The 19,494-nt window shown below is 49.4% G+C and overlaps 1 protein-coding gene across 1 annotated transcript; it reads right to left on the bottom strand.

Moving 5' to 3' along the window:
* Window positions 1–695: 695 nt before the first annotated feature.
* Window positions 696–3,184, bottom strand: LOC124708760 (proline dehydrogenase 2, mitochondrial-like). The gene is made up of 3 exons (XM_047240426.1): window positions 2,344–3,184; window positions 970–1,853; window positions 696–884 (listed from the first exon to the last, which is right to left on the bottom strand). The coding sequence occupies exons 1-3, from the start codon at window positions 2,863–2,865 to the stop codon at window positions 836–838; spliced, it is 1,455 nt and encodes a 484-aa protein (XP_047096382.1). The 5' UTR covers window positions 2,866–3,184; the 3' UTR covers window positions 696–835.
* Between the last annotated feature and the right edge of the window lie 16,310 nt (window positions 3,185–19,494).

The raw sequence follows: 19,494 nt of genomic DNA on the forward strand, positions 1-19,494 counted from the left end.
GTGGGCATAGGCTGGCCCCTCCACTGCACCCCTCCTCGACGAGCAGGTGCTGAGGCCGGGGACATGCTAGTGCTCTCCATCGACCCTCTGCGTCCACCATGCGTCGCCGCCGCCAGGATTCCGCCGCCGCTAGCTAGGGTTCTCGAGTGAGAGGGGAGGGGATTTCGTCGTGAACTGTCAGCCACAAGCTCGCGTACTCGTCGCGAGAAAGAATAATGCTTCAGGGGCTTCATTGCAAGAGAACATAGCGAGGCAGGAGGGACGCGTGGCAGCTTCTGAGCAGTTGTGTATGAATTTGCACATGCTTGACAATGTTTTGTACCGCGGAAACTCAACCAAAAAGGTTTCTTTGTATGGATCTACACATGGTGGACAAGGTTTTGTATGAATGGTGCAATTACCTCTTTGTTAGAGCAATATTTTTGTAGCTAAGTGAGAATAACGACAATAGTTTTGCTTACAAAGCTAAGCTGGCTTTTCTGTTGTTGTTTTTCTTTTAGGTCAATTTTTTTTAGTTAAATTGAGCTTTAGTAGTATCCTATACTGTATTTTCTTTGCAACATATCTTTTCTTTTAAGAAGAAGATAATTTTCCACTATTTTTCAGAAAAGAATACAACAGCAGCAGCAGTTTCACCAGCATGGCGTACTGCCACAGTAGCACTGATGATGATGAATCGATGAACCGGGGCCTGATTATCGAACAGTACCAACATTATTTCGTTTATTTCATTCGGATCACGATACATCAATGGACATTTCCTGAAGGATGTACTATTTACAGCTTCTTCTACTGGATCGCTTCTCTCCCCTGATTAAACTCCCGGTCCGCGACCTCACTCCCGTCCCATCACCGCGTTCTTGAACCTCCTGACGAGCTCCTTCCTGCACGATCCAGCCACGAACCAGTAAGGACAATAATAAGCTTGAAACAATCGATAACAATGAATTTGCAAGTCAGTGTCCTTACCGGAGCAGCTGCCTATCGAAGGCGGAAGCAGAGAGCAGTCCTCTGTTCTCCTCGGCTCGCCTGATGAGGTAGGGGATGATGTGCTCGACGGGGCCGTAGGGGAGGTACTTGCTGACCTGGAAGCCGGCGTTACGGAGGCCGAGGGAGAGGCCGTCGGCCATGCCCATGAGCTGCGCGAACTGCAGGTTCCGGTCCCCCTTGCCGATGCCGAGCTCCTGCGCCCTGGCCGCCGCGAGCTGGCCGGACTCCACGTTGTGCGTGGCGAGCATGAGGGAGGCGGAGCCGCGGCGGACGCGCTCGAGGAGGAACGCCGCGCAGCCGTTGTAGCAGTCGTGGGTGTCCTGGATGGTGGCGTGGATGGGCGACGGCACGCCGAGCGACTCCGCCAGCCGGGCCTCGCGGGTGAGGTAGGCGCCGCGGACGACCTTGACGCCGAGGTGCACGCGCTCCTCCTCGGCGGCGCGCGTCATGGCCTCGAGCCGGTCGCGCGCGTCGCGGAGGTAGGCCTGCACGGTGCCGTGCACGATGGGCCGCCCGCCGCCGTTGCAGGCCAGCGCGCCCACGAAGGTGAAGTAGTCGATGGCCGGCTGCACCGTCGCGTACTCCGCGTCCACCAGCAGCGGGATGTCGTGCTCCGCGCACCGCGCGCCCACGGCCAGCAGCCGGTCGTGCGCCAGCTGCAGCTCCCGCTCCTCGTCCGCCGTGAGCGGCGCCGGCTCGGAGGGGGTGAGGTAGAGCGGGCTGGAGTCGGAGAGGATGGGGAAGGAGTGCTGCTTCCAGGGCAGGTGCAGCGACGGGTTCTTGTGCTGCCACCGTAGCAGGTCGCTCGTCTTCTCCAGCAGCGCGATCGGGCACAGGGCCGTGATCTTAATACACACGCTCGCCTGCAAGTTCAAACAAAAGTTTGATTAGTTAACCTTAAATCTCTCACACTAACTATAGTCTACTACTCCTGAGTAAAAATAAGGCTTGAAGTTCTTCAGGTTTAAATTTAGTTCTACTCATTTTAGTTTTAAATTTAGTTGTCCGGAAATGTCTAAATAAGGAAAATTATTTAAGGTGGTGATTAGTACTAGGGTTTTGATGGTCTGCTTTGAGATGAAAAAACGAGCGGTGGAGAAGCCCAGCCGAGCTTGTCGGAACCAGGCGGCTACTTTTCAGGGCCCCAGGAGCAGTGACAGCCGCGCGATTAAGTTAACTACGAGAAGATTCCCACGGAATCCGCGTGTCCACTAGCTCAGCCCGTGGATTCCGATTCCGTCCGACGTGTCACTCCTCCGTACCATCGGACACGCACGCGTGCCACGGAACGAGCCGACACGACGAAGGGAAAAAAAAACAAGGAAAAGTGAAAGTATTGGTTGACGCACGCACCGATCCCGGCGGCAGAGCTGCGGCGACGTCGACGGCGGCGAGGAAGCCGGCGACGTTACGGTCGCATGCGGCGCCGTCCTCGGCGTCCTCGATGCCGTAGTCCAGGATCCCGCCCATGCCGCCGCGCCAGAGGCGCTGCACCCTTGCCGCGGCCTCCTCGGCGGTCTCGCCCGCGCAGAAGTGCTTGTACGCGGTGGCCCTTGCCGCGGCCTGCACCACGGGGCTGGCGGCCACCGCCGGGGACCTTAGCGCCGCGAGGCCGACGTCCACCAGCGGGCCCGCGGACATGAGCTGCAGGGCCGCGAGCGTGCGGACCAGGGCCGTCGACGGCTCCCCGGTGAACAGCCGCCCGGTGTCCTCGAACTCCAGAACCTGCTGCTGATGCTGATGCGGCTGCGCGGACGAGGGCAAGGTCACGGCCTCGGCCCCGGCGGCCGCGACGGCCGCCTCCGGGAGCTTGGCTGCGGCGGCTGCGGCGAAGGTGGAGAGCGCGCGCGTCGTGATGCGGGAGGCGATGGCCATGGAAGGTCGGAGCCGGTCGGGACGCAGGAAATCGATGGAAGATGACGCTGTTTCTTTCTTGTGAAAAACAGACCAAAACAAGAGAATTCCTCGAGGCGAACCACTGGTCAGCAAACGATAGATCAGATGAATGAAGCGACTGGGTAGATGATGAGAGATGGAGCTCTGTTCTTGATCTGAGCAGTGCGAGAACGTCTGGCTGAGGATGCTCTGGAGAAGGCTGGGAATGAAAACGAATGTGTGTGTACCCAAGAATGGAGGAAGCAGGTGTCGTCTCTTATAGAGCGAGGAGGAAGGCTCGCGAAACGGCGACTCGGCGAGGAAGAAAAATGTGTGAGCTGGAAATCGATTGGAAAATAGCAGTGAGAGGTTAGCGGGGAGGGAATGGCATGGGCGCGAGATCCCTGGGGATTCGGTCGGACGCTTGACTGACTCGGATCCTGCGCGGAAACCGATCGGAACGCTGCGTGACTCGGATCCTGCGTGGACGGCCGGCGCTTCCGTCCCTCGCACGCATCTTATCGCACTTTATTATGTATTGCCATTTTTTCCTCGTTGATAACAGCGTTTTTGGGTGTAACTTTCATTACGGTCCTCTTTTCTCTTGCCATTTATTTCCTCCTTGAAAGGGAATCTTGTCGAAATTTCATTATCTCCATCCCTTTCGTGCAGATCATTTTGCTTGAATAGGAATCTAGGTGTACCGCACTCTTCTCCTCCTCCTCTACCATTTTTTCTTCTGATAAGGAATCTGGGTGTAACTTTCAACATTCAATTCCAAGGTTTTCACCAACACTTATGCAAAGATTAAGGTAACTTGTACCCAGAATGTTAAAGAAAATTCAACGGCTCTGATTTTTCAATGGAGAAGATAAGCTTTGGCACAACACTTACAACTCTATTCAACTTATAATTTTCATTTGGAAAAGGCTGGGGATCACCCGGGGGATTAGCGATCAAATCGTCCGGTTCCACACACTCACGCGCTGCCTGCTTTTATCGTGGTCCACGCACACACATGGGTGGGTCCCACCGAACCAAGACAGAAAAATCCCCATCTTCTTCTCCACCGCTGTTCCGTGCGAGCTCCACTCCGCACAGGCCGCGCCGCATCCGCACACGCCGCCGTGGCTCAACGCCACAGCAGGCGCCGCCGTCGCCGCCTCCGCCTCTGCCCTGCTCCGGCGCCCCGCCTAGCTGCTCTACCGAGCGGATCCTCCTCCGCGAACGCCGCCGCTTTTCCCCGTGCATCCATGGAGGCGCGGCCGGAATCGTGGCCGGTTTTCCGCGCCGCCGCCTATCTCCATCGCGCGCCACCGGATTTGCACCGCCGTGCGCCACCGGAGTTCGGCCGCCGCTCCTTGGATTCTCACCGCCCGCGTCACCGGAGTCCGGCCTCCGCGCCCTGGATTCTCACCGCGGCGCGCCACCGGAGTCCGGCCGCCGCGCCCGGGCGCCACTGGAGTCCGGCCGCCGCGCCCTGGATTCGCACCGCCGCGCGCCGCTGGAGTCCTGCCGCCGCGCCATGGAGCTCCATCCCCGAGCTTCCCCCTCAGCAGCTCGCGCCTCCGCGAGCTACATACCAATATTTTTATTGCTACTTTGGTTTTGTGGTTTCGCTACAATATTTCTGTTTTTTTGCTACAATCTCTCCGGTGAGAATCCATTGAAACTAGGTTTTGCTACATTTGTTATAGGTGTTTGCTACAACAGTATATTTTTCTGCTACAAATTCTCCGGCAAGGTCTCCGGCGAGTCTCCGACGATGTTGGTTTTGCTACAATAGCAAAAAAAGGTTGCTACAATTTTTGTGTGTTTTTGCTACTATAGCATATTTTTTTTGCTACTAAGTCTCCGGTGAGGTTACCTGTGGGTCTCCGGCGACATCTCCGGCGAGTCTCCGGCGACATGTCCGGCGAGTATCCGACGAGTCTCCGGCGAGTCTCCGGCGGGTCTCCGGCGAGGTCTGTGTTATTAGGTGAAAATAGAGTTTGCTACAATTAAACCGTTTTTTGCTACTTTGGTGCATTATGGTAGCAAAAGTGGGAGAGAGGGCTGGTTGGTTTGATCGGACGGCCGGAAACGTTCCAGATCTGTTGATCGGACGGTTGGGGACCAGGGGATTAGAATTCTAATCCCCCGGGGGACGCTCAGCACTCCCCTTTTCATTTTCATATCTCGGGTGAGAAGACTCAGGGTAGTCTACTCGGAGCTATCCACTTATTTGAAAACGTTTTTCACCTCACAGCCGTTGATAAAAGAACGTGGGTGTAACTTTCATTACCGCCCTTCTTTTCTCTTGCCATTTATTCCTCTTTCATGGGAATCTTGTCAAAACTTTCCCTATCACCATCTTTTTCCTACAGCCTGTTGTTCTTGAAACGGAATCTGAGTGTGCTGCACTCACCTTCGGCTCCACCATTTATTCTTTGATAGGGAATCTGATGTAACTTGCAACAACTAATTTGGAGGTCTTCGCCAAAGATTCCAACACTCACGTAAATAATAAGGTAAATGTTGAATTTATACACAAAAATTCCAGGTGGTAAGTAACACTGGTAGAAAAACAGGCTTCCGGGAAGCCCCATAAGTCGCGAAGGTAAAGGAACCGCGACTAATGGGGTCTTTAGTCGCGGTTCATGTGGCGAACCGCGACCAAAGGCACTGGGCCCGGGCGCACGGTGGCCAGCCGGTGCACGTGGGGGGCTTTAGTCGCGGTTGGCTAGGCCAACCGCGACTAAAGTGCCGAAGCCTTTAGTCGCGGTTGGCCCGGCCAGCCGCGACTAAAGCCCCTCCCCTATATATACCACTCAGCCCGCAGCACTTAGCCATTTGGTGCCACTTCTCTTCACAAACTTCACAAGGGGTGTAGGGTTTGCTTTTGGCTCCTCTTATGCACACAAGGTGTTTGATGAAATGTCCCAAGAGCATGAAACAAACATGATATGAAGTGTCGGAGCCACACTTGATCGAGCTTCCTCATTTATTTTTTCCTCCTCGATCGCGGTTAGCAACAACTTGAACCTTTCATACATATGTGTCATTGATAAAATATGCATATGTGTGTAGTTCATTGTTTAATTTCTATTTAGTTTAACAAATGCATGATGGTTAATTATATATTTTATATTATAATAATGCGGATGAATCGGCAATGGATGTACGCTAACCGACTCTCCAGCGAATTCACTACGGGTTTGAAAGATTTCCTCGTAGTGGCTAATGCGAACAAGCGTGGGGTTTTGTTATCTGTCCATGTGTTGGCTGTAAGAATCGGAAGGGTTACTCTTCCTCAAGGGAAGTTCACCCGCACCTGATTCGGCATGGTTTCATGCCAAGCTATAATTGTTGGACCAAGCATGGAGAAAGAGGGGTTATAATGGAAGAGGATGAAGAAGGGGATGATTTCATCGATGAAAGCTATCTTGCTCATTTCGGTGATACTTTCATGGAGGATGTCGAAGGTGAAGGGGAAGGTGAAGAAGAGGCACGTGATGAGCCCTTTGATGATCTTGGTCGGACCATTGCTCGATGCACGGAGACGCTGCGAAACCGAAAAGGAGAGGGAGAATTTGGATCGCATGTTAGAGGATCACGAAATGCGTTGTACCCGGATGCGATGATGGTCCGAAAAAGTCGGGCTGCACACTCGGATTTGCTTGAAATGGAAGGCACAGGCAGGTGTAGGCTGACTCGGCATTTGAAAACTTGCTGAAAATGTTGAAGAATATGTTTCCAAAGAATAACGAGTTGCCCGCCGATACGTACGAAGCAAAGAATGTTGTCTCGCCCTCTAGGTTTAGAGGTTCGAAGATACATGCATGCATCAACGATCTGCATCCTCTACTCGCGGTGAATACAAGAATTTGATTGAATACCCGGTATGCACTCGCATTGCGTTATAAGATCGAGGCGATGACCCCGGTGACGATGTTGAGGGCCAGAAACCCGGGAAGAGGGTTCCCGCCAAGGTGATGTGGTATGCTCCTATAATACCACGGTTGAAACGTCCGTTCGGGAACAAAGAGCATGCCAAGTTGTTGCGATGGCACAAAGAGGACCGTAAGTCGGACGGGGAGTTGAGACACCCCGCAGATGGAACGCAATGGAGAAAGATCGACAGAGAGTTCAAAGATTTTGCAGCCGACGCAAGGAACATAAGATTTGGTCTAAGTACGGATGGCATGAATCCTTTTGGCGAGCGGAGCTCCAGCCATAGCACCTGGCCCGTGACTCTATGCATCTACAACCTTCCTCCTTGGTTGTGCATGAAGCGGAAGTTCATTATGATGCCGGTGCTCATCCAAGGTCCGAAGCAACCCGGCAACGACATCGATGTGTACCTAAGGCCATTAGTTGATGAACTTTTACGAGCTGTGGGGCAGACCCGGTGTCCGTGTGTGGGATGAGCACAAAGAAGAGGAATTTGACCTACGAGCGTTGCTTTTCGTAACCATCAACGATTGGCCTCGCTCTTAGTAACCTTTCGGGACTGTCAAATAAGGGATACAATGCATGCACGCACTCGCTTACATGAGACCGAAAGTGTACATTTGCCAAATTGTAAGAAGAACGTGTACCTTGGGCATCGTCGATTTCTTCCGAAAGGTCATCCGAGTAAGAAAGAAAGGCAAGCATTACAACGGCAAGGCAGATCACCGGCCGAAGCCTCGCGGAACACACCGGTGCTGAGGTATTTGATATGGTCAAGGATTTGAAAGTCATCTTTGGAAAGGGTCCTCGGCGGACAATCGGTTCCGAAGGGAGCCGACGGGCACGCAGCCATGTGGAAGAAGAAATCTATATTCGGGAGCTAGAATATTGGAAAGTCCTAGAAGTCCGCTCTGCAATCGACGTGATGCACGTTACGAAGAATATTTGCGTGAACCTCCTAAGCTTCTTGGGCGTGTATGGGAAGTCAAATGATACAAAGGAAGCACGGCGGGACTCAGCAAAGTTTGAAAGACCCCGATGACCGGCATCCGGAACGGTTTCAAGGTTGTGCCAGCTACGCTCTGACCAAAGAAGAGAAGGTCATCTTTTTTGAATGCCTGAGCAGTATGAAGGTCCCGTCTGGATTCTCGTCCAATATAAAGGGAATAATAAACATGGCGGAGAAAAAGTTCCAAAACCTGAAGACTGCCACGTGATTATGACGCAATTGCTTCCGATTGCTTTGAGGGGGCTCCTGCCGGAAAATGTTCGAGTAGCCATTGTGAAGCTATGTGCATTCCTCAATGCAATCTCTCGAAGGTAATCAATCCGGAAGTTCTACCACGGTTACAGAACGATGTGATCCAATGTCTTGTCGGTTTCGAGTTGGTGTTCCCGCCATCCTTCTTCAATATTATGACGCACCTCCCGGTTCACCTAGTCGATGAGATTTCCATTCTCGGTCCTGTATTTCTACACAATATGTTCCCCTTCGAGAGGTTCATGGGAATATTAAAGAAATATGTTCGTAACCGTGCTAGGCCAGAAGGAAGCATCGCCAAGGGCTATGGAAATGAGGAGGTAATTGAGTTTTGTGTTGACTTTGTTCATGACCTTAAGCCGATTGGTCTTCCTCGATCGCGGCACGAGGGAGACTAAGTGGAAAAGGCACGATCGGAAGGAAATCAACGATATGTATGGACGGCCATTCTCCGACCGAAGCACACCACACGCTTCGACTAATTCCAGCTTGGTGGCTCCGTACTTTGAGAAACACAAGAATATTTTACGCTCGGACAACCCCGGGAAGCCTCGAATCCTGGATTAGGAAGGCCCACATGGAGACTTTCGGCAGTTGGTTGAGAAAACATTTCATGAATGACGAACATGTTGTAGATCAAGTTCGTACATGTTGGCCAAGACACCATCTTCGACTATAACGACTTTCCAAGGGTACGAGATAAATGGGAATACATTTTACACGATCGCCCAAGATAAAAAGAGCACCAACCAAAACAGTGGTGTCCGCTTTGATGCAGCAACCGAGAATGGGCAAAAGGTCACATATTATGGTTACATAGAGGAGATATGGGAACTTGACTATGGACCCTCCTTTAGGGTCCCTTTGTTCCGTGCAAATGGTTCAAGCTAACAGGAGGTGGGGTAAAGGTGGACCAGCAATACGGAATGACAATGGTGGATTTCAACAATCTTGGTTACCTTGACGAACCATTCGTCCTAGCGAAAGATGTCGCTCGGGTTTTCTATGTGAAGGACATGAGTAGCAAACCGAGGAAACGGAAAGATAAGAAAACGATCGAGTACATCATGCGATGATCCAAAGCGCCACATTGTTCTTTCGGGGAAAAGAAACATCGTGGGAGTGGAGGACAAGACAGACATGTCGAAGATTATAATATGTTTGCTGAAATTCCGCCCTTCAAAGTGAACACCGACCCAAGCATTAAGTTAAATGATGAGGATGCTCCATGGATACGGCACAATCGTAAGCAAGCGGGGACACAAGGAAAGAAATGATGTGTAATAATTTATTGTACCAAACTTTGTTGAATGGATCATGTGAATTATATTACCCGTGATGTGTTTGGTGTCCATTTTCGAATGATTCAATTGACTCGAGATAGCACTGATGATACATGAAATTTGGAGTGATTCAGTCATACTCCTGCATACAGGAAATTTGGAGTGACTAAGTCATACTCCTGCATACATGAAATTTGGAGTGACTAAGTCATACTCCTGCATACATTAATTTTGGAGTGATTTAGTCATACTCCTGCCTAGGCGTATAATATGCATACTCGTAGTCTTCATAGCCGCCGCCGTTGTACTGGTAGTCGTCGCCTTCTAAGTTGCCGGCGTCATCGTCGCTGCCGTCGTCGCCGTCGCCGGGCGGCGCTCGTGGCTCGAACCGAGGGTAGCGCAGGCGGGGGATATCGCCGGCCGTGATGTAGTCCATGACGCTCCGCGAGTCCGGCCGTACCATCATAGCCGACGGCCGGCCTCGTGGAAGTTTCCGGGAGGCGAGACCGTCCTCCTCATACCCGGCGAGCGCCCTCTCACGCCGATTGATGAAGAAGGCGTCCCAAGTATGCTCGGTTATCGGGATGCCAGCGGGGATTCATCCGCTGCTCCGGCGTGAGGTCGAGGTAGTAGTGGTTCGTGATGGCCGCCCGGCGCGCAGTACCCGAGGGACGGGAGGGACCGGCACGCCGCCGGCGCTTAGGCTCCGGCCGGCATGGACGCGGTAGCCCGGTGGGCAAGGGTAGTTCGAGGCGCAAAGCTCCTCCACCTCGCCGGTAGGTTAGAGTGGGTGCGGTGGAAGCCATGAGAGAGTGATGAGAGATTGTAGAGATGTGATAATGCTGGCTAAGCCGGCTACCTATATGTAGTGACAAATGGCGGGAAAAATGGGAGCGGGAAGACAGGAGGCGGGAAGAAAGAGGCGGGAAGAAAGTGGCGGGAAGAAAGAGGCGGGAAGAAAGTGGCGGGAAGAAAGTGGCGGGAAGAAAGAGGCGGGAAGAAAGTGGCGGGAAGTATTTTTTGATTTTTCGATATATTATTTGTATTTTTAAGAATTTGAAATGAATTAGTTTTATTTTTCTGATTTTTTGGATATATTATTTGTATTTTTAAGAATTTGAATTGAATTAGTTTTATTTTTCTGATTTTTTGGATATATTATTAGTATTTTTAAGAATTTGAACTGAATTAGTTTTATTTTTCTGATTTTTTTTGATATATTATTTGTATTTTTAAGAATTTGAATTGAATTAGTTTTATTTTTCTGAATTTTTTGATATATTATTAGTATTTTTAACATTTTGAATTGAATTAGTTTTATTTTTCTGATTTTTTGGATATATTATTTGTATTTTTAAGAATTTGAATTGAATGAGTTTTATTTTTCTGAATTTTTTGATATATTATTTGTATTTTTAACATTTTGAATTGAATTAGTTTTATTTTTCTGTATTTATTGATATATTATATGTATTTTTAAGAATTTGAATTGAATTAGTTTTATTTTTCTGAATTTATTGATATATTATTTGTATTTTTACATTTTGAATTGAATTAGTTTTATTTTTCTGTATTTATTGATATATTATATGTATTATATGATTTTTTAAAAAGAAAAGTATTTTCAAAAAAGACCTTTAGTCGCGGTTGGCTCGGCCAACCGCGACTAAAGTCCTTGCGCGCGGGAAATTAAAAACCGGCGAAAAACCCTTTAGTCGCGGTTGGTGTGGCCAACCGCGACTAGAGTAGCTCTTAGTCGCGGTTGGCCACACCAACCGCGACTCAAGGGGGGTCCCTATATATTCCGCGGCGCGAACCGCCGCGCCACGGTTCTTCTTCTCCGCCCGAACTGCTGATCTCTGAGACGCCGCCACCGTCGTCATCGTCTCCGCGCTGCCCTCGTCGTCTCCACGCCGTCGCCGGCGTCATCGTCTCCGCGCCGTCGCCGGCATCGCCGGCTCCTCCATCTTCTCTTCTCGCCGCGCCCGTAAGGATCCAATTCAAACCGCCGCCGCCGCCCGTGTGCCGCGCCGTGTCGCGCCGCAGCCGCCGCGCCTCTCAGAGGAAGGGGCGGCGTCGCACGAGAGGAAGGGGCGGCGCCGCACGAGAGGAAGGGGGCGGCGCCGCGAGAAATGGTCCGGCGCGCCGCCGGCCAGAGAGAGGCGCCGGCCACAGTGGGCGCCGCGCGCGATGCGCGCGTGTACCCCCGGCCATTTTTTTTTTTTTAGTTTTAGTTCTTGTTAATTTCGACATTTAAATTAACTAAAAATTGAGACTTAAAATTTGTGACTTAAAAAACTAAAAGAAGACTTAAAATTTGAGACTTAAAATTTGAGACTTAAAAATTTGAGACTTAAAATTTGAGACTTAAAAATTTGAGACTTAAAATTTGAGACTTAAAATTTGAGACTTAAAAATTTGAGACTTAAAAATTTGAGACTTAAAATTGAGACTTAAAATTAACTAAATAATTTGAGACCACCGGTGCCACACAGACAGGGGGAGAGGGAGGCCGGCGGCCGGCCGGGGGCGCGCGCCACACACGCACACATGCAATAGCTAGGGCGGCGCCCGCCGGCGCCCCGGCCCCTCCAATCTCTCCCGGCGCACACACGCGCTCTTCCGCGACACCCTCTCCCACCCCTTCCAGCTCGCCGGCCCCCTCCTTTTGGCACCGCCCTTTCGCCACCGCCACCGCCCCCTTCTGCACTTAATTAATTTGTTTTGACTACATGTTTTCAGGACTGACATATGGCGGATGATAGAGCTGACCCAATTATGGACAACTATGATCTGGACGCTGAAGAACATATCTTCGGCATCATAAATGGCGATGTTCTATATGTGCCGACCGGACAAGAAGAAGATGATATCAATTCTTATCTGAACCTTGACGGTGAAGATGAAGGGCATGGTCAAGCAAGATGGTGCCGAAGAAACGTCGATAAACGACGATCTTCAATTGGAAGTAGCAACCACCTCCGGCGCCGAGGTATATATATATACATTGAGCCTCCGGTGATACAAACTAACCGATTTGAATAAATATGTGTGTACTAACGCGCGCGACTCTCTTTCTTATTTTAGCCCTCGGCCGGATCGTCGAAACAATCGAGTACGTCGTCGTCAAAGCGTGGCGCAACCAAGACGATGAAATCAGGAGAAACATGCACCATCGATGTTGTCGAGGAAGCAACCGGCAGGCCGCTGGAGCCCAGCAAGAACGCCACCAAGTTTGTCAGCCAATGCGGAGCCGTTGTTAGAGACAACGTCTCGATCACCGTCCAGGAGTGGAATGAGCCAAAGAAGGCACGTGTTGGTTTCACTTTTGTCAATAAGAGAACAAAAAAAGATTGCTTCAAAAAGCTTATGGAACATTTCGTTCTACCTCCGAATACCGCAAATACGATGAGGAGGGTAACAAGATTGCGGAAAACAAGGAGAGGTGCAAGCTAGTCAAACAGTTCGCTCTTTCTAGGATGGCCAACGCATTCCGGAAATACAAGCAAAATCTAGCCCATGACTTTGTCAAGCCGGGCAAGACTCCGGATTTCAATGGACAATATGAGAAACTGCAACATTATTGGCCAGAATTTGTGAAGCAAAAGAAATCGGAGCAGTTCCTTGAAATATCGAAAAAATAAGGATAATGCGGCCAAGAAGGAGTACAATCATAAAATGGGGCCAGGAGGGTATCGCTTTTGGCAGCCTAGGTGGGAGAAGATGGAGAACGAGCTGAGGACGCGAGGAATCCGTCCAGGTACGGAGGGATGTGACCCAAGGGCCAAAAACTGGTGGTACGGGCATGGGGGATCGCTGAACCCGGAGACAGGGAAGTGTGTTTACCAGGGAAAAATAATTACACCCACCCAAAAGCTTATTGAGGCAATGAGGGATGCTCAAGAGGGGAGGATCAAGTTCAACAGAGAGAACGACGCCCTGACAAAAGCCCTCGGGAATCCTGAACACGGAGGACGTGACAAGGCATGGGGCCCATTCCGTGGAAAATAGGGTTCCCCCAGAACGATGACCCGTACGGTTACAGAAGCCGTAAGAGAAAGATGGATCGGGAAGCAGATGTTGTGGCGCAGTTGGTATCGGAAATGGATGTGATGAAGAAAACCGTGAGTGTACTAGTAGCCGAAAGAGATGCAGCTCGGGCGCAAGCATGAAGATCATCCATTGGATCTCGGAAGCCAGCCGCGGAGAAGCAGCGTGGCTTCCACGGAGGCCCCATCGGCTGGTGCACCGACGATCGAAATTATCGCACCGGAGCCTTTGGTGGTCGAAATTACTGCACCGGAGCCTCCTCGCTACCCCGTGGACGATATAAAGGAGATGAAAGCATGTCATCTGTATTATCCTATCGGGAATATGTCCATGAAGGTAGCCATCGGCGGTGCTTTACCACCTGGAGCACTCCACCACAACAACCCCATTCAAGATGGCTATGCTCGTGTCACGGTGGAGGACATAGTCCAAGGGTTTGAGGACCCGGACATTGACATTGCTACACCCGAAGGGGCGACAAGACTTGGAGATGTCAAGCGCCAGTTCATTCTATGGCAGAAGAAGTTTATCAAGTTTCCAGGCGAGGCGCCAACAAGTCCACCCCCCTACGGTGATGGTGGTGGCGGTGGTGGTGGTGGTGCTTCACCTACACCTCCTTCACGAGGGCCGATGCCGCCCCCCAATTCACCTCCGGCGGGTAAGCAGCCGCCGCCCCCTAGTCCGCCCCGGGCGGGTAGCGACACGCCGCCCCAATCCACCTCCGGCGAAGAAGCGAAGCAGCGAGTCTCGGATTATTAACCCGGACCCTTACGTACCTAAGGAAACAAAGGTACCGGAGCCATCACCGAAGCCTCTCCCCACGAGGCCTTGGGAACATAGTGCCGAGGAAGTCGAGGCGGGCGCGGCTCGCTGATTTAGAGAAATGGAAGGCGAGCTGCAAGAAGAAAATAGAGGGCGAGCCCAAGCCGGTATTTTCCGATGAGCAAAAGAAGTGGGCTAAGTCATTTTTGAACACACCGTCCCAAGCCGCAAAGAATCTGCTCGACGACTATGCACGTGAACTTCGTAGGCAAGCACTCGCGTTCAAGAGGAACCAAGAGTTGGCGGAGAAGCGGGAGAAGAAAGCCTTGGAGGAGGCCGAGAAAAAATTAGAAAGGGGAAAGAAGTTGCCCAGCTCGGGGAACAAAGTAAACAATCGATCGCCCCGCTCATAGTGCAAGCCGCCGGTCCGGATGCCCCCGATATCATAGCAGCTGCGGCAGCACATGGATTGACAAGAACGAGTGCCGGAGAACAAGCAGCCACCTTAGGTATCACTCTTCGTGCACTCTGTTAGGCCTTGATGAGGCGCCAATGAAGGACGTAGTATTTACATATGTGAAGAATGGCCCTCTCGTTGAGCCTCGCGCAGGAAGAGGATCTACCTCGACAAATGAAAGGTCTCGCTAAATTGGTACAAGGGTTACATAAAACTTAAAAACGCCAAAGACTATATTTATGCGGAAGTTAGATATGAGCATCACTTCAAACATTACTATATAACAATTCATCGGAGTGAATTGTTCCATCTGTTCAATCTGCGCGACCTCGACAAATCTATCATCGGTTGCTACGTTCGTAAGTGATTTATTAATTTCTACCCCATCTCGTTCATTGCCTCGCACTATATATTGTCCTAACTATCTTGTTGTGTACGCTATTATGCGTGAATGAAGAAGCGGGAAATGCAAATAAGGAACATCAATGATGTTGGGTTCATTGACCCACACATCGTTAATTCATATGTGTTAGAACACCACCCCGCCGACGTGGAGGAAGACCTGTCGCGGTTTCTTAGAAAACAGGAACTCAAAAGTGATATTCTATTTCCTTGCCATTTTGGGTGAGTGTTTCTGTCTTGAGCACATTCTTTTTTGTTTACTCCATGCATGGTATGTGGCTAATCGATGAGTTATATATGCATGACTGTGCAAGTATCGTGTCCGCAGGTTCCACTGGATTCTGATGGTAATTCAAATTCACACCTCCACAGTTCTCGTCCACGACTCTCTGAATATGAATGCGGCGCTTTGGGCCGACATGAGAAAAATGATGCAAAAGTAATTGTTTTCATTCATTTGCGCTCTATATCGATCGGCCTATTTCGTTCATCATTTCCTAATATCAAGTAACTAATTAATAACTCTCTTGTTCATTTAATTTTCTTTGCCTCGTAGGGTTTGGAGACGGTTCGTAGATGAAAAGGTCGGTGAATTCAAAAAAGAGCTACATTTTAAAAGGGCAGTGCGGACGACTGGGAATATTCAGCCACCGGGGACCAATCTATGTGGATACTATGTTTGTGAGAGGATCCGGAGATACACCAATGAGCGGGACCAGTCGTCTGAGATCAACATCAAGAGGAATAACCTCCGGAAGACGCTTAGTCCAGAAGCTCGCTTCCGACCACTTCAGGAGGAACTAGCTGGATGGTGCGCGAGGGAAGTCATCGATCCTAGAGGACAACACTACGTAGAGGACGTAGAACTATACATGCATTAAATTATGTATGGAAACTTGTTCAAACTTGTAAATGGTCATCCAATGATATTGAATATATATTGTATATTCCTCTTGAATTCTTTTTGTTTCTAATTTCAAATTTGTTTGAAATTGTACATTCATATGCATGCATGTATGTAGTACCGTAGAATATGTGAAACGTACTCCTTCAAAATTACAATAAAGCACAAAAGAAATAAAACAATACAAATTAAACAGAAAACAGGTTTAGGGGGGGCTAAAACCCTAAACCTGCAGCGGCCTTTAGTCGCGGAAGAACCGCAACTAAAGGTCCTCCGCCCCGACAGTCGCCTGGCGCCCACGTGGACGAGCCTTTATTCGCGGTTCGTAAGCAACCGCGACTAAAGGGGGGACCTTTAGTCGCGCTACTTTGGTCGCGGTTGCGCAACCGCGACTAATGGCAGTTGCGAACCGCGACCAAAGGCCCTTTTTCCACCAGTGTAAGAAGAAATTTTGATACCAGCGGTCAAGTCAAGAAATACCTAAAAAAATTCAACATCTTTGAGTTTTCAATGGAGAAGATCTGTTTTTTTCTCACACTTCCAACACCATTCAATTCAATCTTCCTAACATGTTGAGCGAGAAGATTCAAAGTTGTCAGCTTGGAGCTATCCACTTCTAAATTCTTAATTCATGAAAATTCCTAAAGACCAACTAATTGCCACAAATTAAGTAGTCGTGTCGAGCGTTTTATAATCTAATGGTGTGAGGTCACACTCATAGTGTCATCTGGGTCATGAGTTGGGAATATGATTATATATGAATTTTCTAGACGAAAATGATTAAGATTGGGACCACATCTAAGAAATTCAAGTTGACGTTGTCTAGAGACTCGCATGTGGTATAAGCAAAAAGGGATGTAGACATGGTTGATAGATTTGTACCCAAAACAACATCACATTTTTCTTCTTCTTTTTTTGAGTCACATTTGAAGATGATACGTGTCCCTTTAGTAGCCACCTCTCATTTAACATCACGGTATGTATACCAAGTGTTTTTTATTAATATTACACCATGCAAATGCAGTCATTGCAACCCATTCACTATGTTGAGCATTTTTCTATGCAGCCTAAATTTTGTGTATGGCGATACTTCTTCTAGAAGAAAATATTATCCAATAGTCAAAAAGCTAGAAAAACAGGTAGGTGCATCGGTGGAACCTCAAAAGAGGGAGCATTATCATGATAAGTTCGCTTCATCGAGACAAATAGATATTATGTGGTGGTAGTTTCGGAGTAAAAGTTAATTGATATATGCTACGTACCGAAATTGAGAATTATATTGTTCTTGAAATGTAATGTCCAGATTGTTTGTGCTTGAATAATTGCCCCTCAGGGTCATTTTGCACATGGTGCTGAATCAGCATGGATCGGCCCTGAATAGTATGTGTACCAGTTATTATTTTTTTCTTTTGTTCGAAAAGGAGGTCGAGACCCTTGACCTCTACATCGAAGAGATGGATACGTCATTTATTTGAATTTTATTTAGCAAATAATTGGTAAGCGAGCAGAACTCACCCCGCAACACCTGCAAACTCGACAGGAGGAGAAGGAAACGCCACCAACACCCCCTATGGCTTAAAACCACAAACTACACCCCAGCAACTAGGTATGGAGGGCATTGCCGAATCATCCTTTTGTCGAAAGAGGAGCACCCATCCATACCAGACAACGACCACCTCGTGTATGTGCTTGCTTCACAAGTGGTTGTCTTCATCAAACCGTTGACCCAAACTCTATGTACAGCCCTTGTGCGGATCTCACCCTACACCTCAATTTTATTTTATTTTGCTCATGGCATCATCGATGCATATTGTAACAACTTCTACTCGAACAATAACTTGTGCTAAAGTCCAATAATCAGCACCCAAAAGCAATACGATCACACTCGTTTTTGTTGTGGCATGTAAGAGAGTTAACTATGCTGTTCCAACGTGAGCTTTTCTCCCTAGAAGGAACAAAGGGTTGTCTGATTCGGTCCAGATAGAACAAATAATCATGGAAGACCCCTCCACACCCCAAAAGTAGCAGGAGTTGAGTTGATGTGCCATTCCACTGCTTATGAGAGAATAGTTTTATCGTGGGCGATTTACACAAAAATAACCCAAAAGTGGAAGAAAAGCACAGACTGACCCTCCGGCGAAACTATTTCACCAATCTAACCCTTTTGTGTGGCGCCCCTCCCACGGGCGCCACACATGCCCATGTGGCTCCCCTCCGCCGGCGCCACACACCCAGCCGACGTGGCCCCCTCGCCGCTGAGCTGGTGCGCCCGTCCGACGTGGCAGCATGTGTGGCGCCCCTCCCAACGGCGCCACACATGCCAACTTATATCAAGTTTTCGTGCGAAAACATCCAGGGGCTCCGGAACGTCTGGGACTTAGCCGTTTTGCGAGGCTCGATGTGTGGCGCCGATGCCACGGGCGCCACACTAGCATGTGTGGCGCCGATGCCACGGGCGCCACACATCCACTTAAGTGTGGCGCCCGCGCCCGCCCCCAGCCCGACCCAGCCACTTCTCTTTCTTCTCTCTGTTCCTCCCAGGAAACCGCCGCCGCCGCCCGAGTCCCCTTCGCCTCCCCCACCAAATCGACCAAGCAATCGTCGGATCCGGCCGGCCAAGTCCTTCCTCCTCCATTCCTCAAGGTATTCCCCTTCGATTCCCTCCGATTCGTCCACTATTGTTGGTGGATTTGGTAGATTTGGGTATGAACCCTAGACATGGAAATTCATGTTGGTGGATTTACATATGAACCATTGATATGTTAGTGCATTTGGCTCGAACCTAGCAAGATTTGGTGGAACTCTAGATATGAAATTTTACATGTATGTGTTGAAATGGCTATGTATGTGTTGAAATGGCTATGAACCCTAGATTTGGCTATGTAGATATAAAATGGCTATGTAAGTGTTGAATGTGTATGTGTAGGAACCCTACATATGTTAGTGGATTTGGATATGAACCCTAGATTTGGATATGTTGGTGGATTTGGATATGAACCCTAGATTTGGCTATGTAGATATAAAATGGCTATGTATGTGTTCAAATTCTATGTATGTATGTCTTGAAATGTCTACTATTTGTGATGGAATAACTCATATTTGAACCAAATATTTGTTGGAACCCTAGATATGAATGTATGTGTGTATGTATGGAACTCTCATGTATTTGGATATGAACTCTCATGTATGTGTTGCTCATTTTTGTTAGTGGAATGACTCATAATATGGTTGTGTAAACATGTAGGATGGTGTGGCTTCGGATGAAGAGTACGACAGGGAGCACCGGGCTGTTCATATGACGGAGAGGGGAACGGATCTTCACCCTTTGAAGATTCGTTACCATGGCACGATGGATATACCTTATGACGAGAGGTACACGGAGTTCATCCGGCCTACCGGTCTTATGCCGTTCATATCCCTTGTAAGCCGTGGGGGCCACACATGAACCCCTCGGCACTCACCGCCCTTGTCGACCGGGTGGAGGCCGGAGACTCACACCTTCCACTTGAGGGCCGGCGAGATGGCCCCTACTCGCAGGATGTTTCCATGATCCTTGCACTACCTATTCAGGGCGAGC

Source organism: Lolium rigidum, chromosome 4 (assembly GCF_022539505.1).
Source record: "Lolium rigidum isolate FL_2022 chromosome 4, APGP_CSIRO_Lrig_0.1, whole genome shotgun sequence".
In the NCBI taxonomy this organism is placed as follows: Eukaryota; Viridiplantae; Streptophyta; class Magnoliopsida; order Poales; family Poaceae; genus Lolium; species Lolium rigidum.

Coding starts and splice junctions, on each gene's coding strand:
- LOC124708760 (XM_047240426.1), bottom strand. CDS start 2,865: ATGGCCATCGCCTCCCGCATCACGACGCGCGCGCTCTCCACCTTCGCC. Junction 1,854..2,343: donor CAGCTCTGCCGCCGGGATCG/GTGCGTGCGTCA, acceptor TTGAACTTGCAG/GCGAGCGTGTGTATTAAGAT. Junction 885..969: donor TTCGATAGGCAGCTGCTCCG/GTAAGGACACTG, acceptor TGGATCGTGCAG/GAAGGAGCTCGTCAGGAGGT.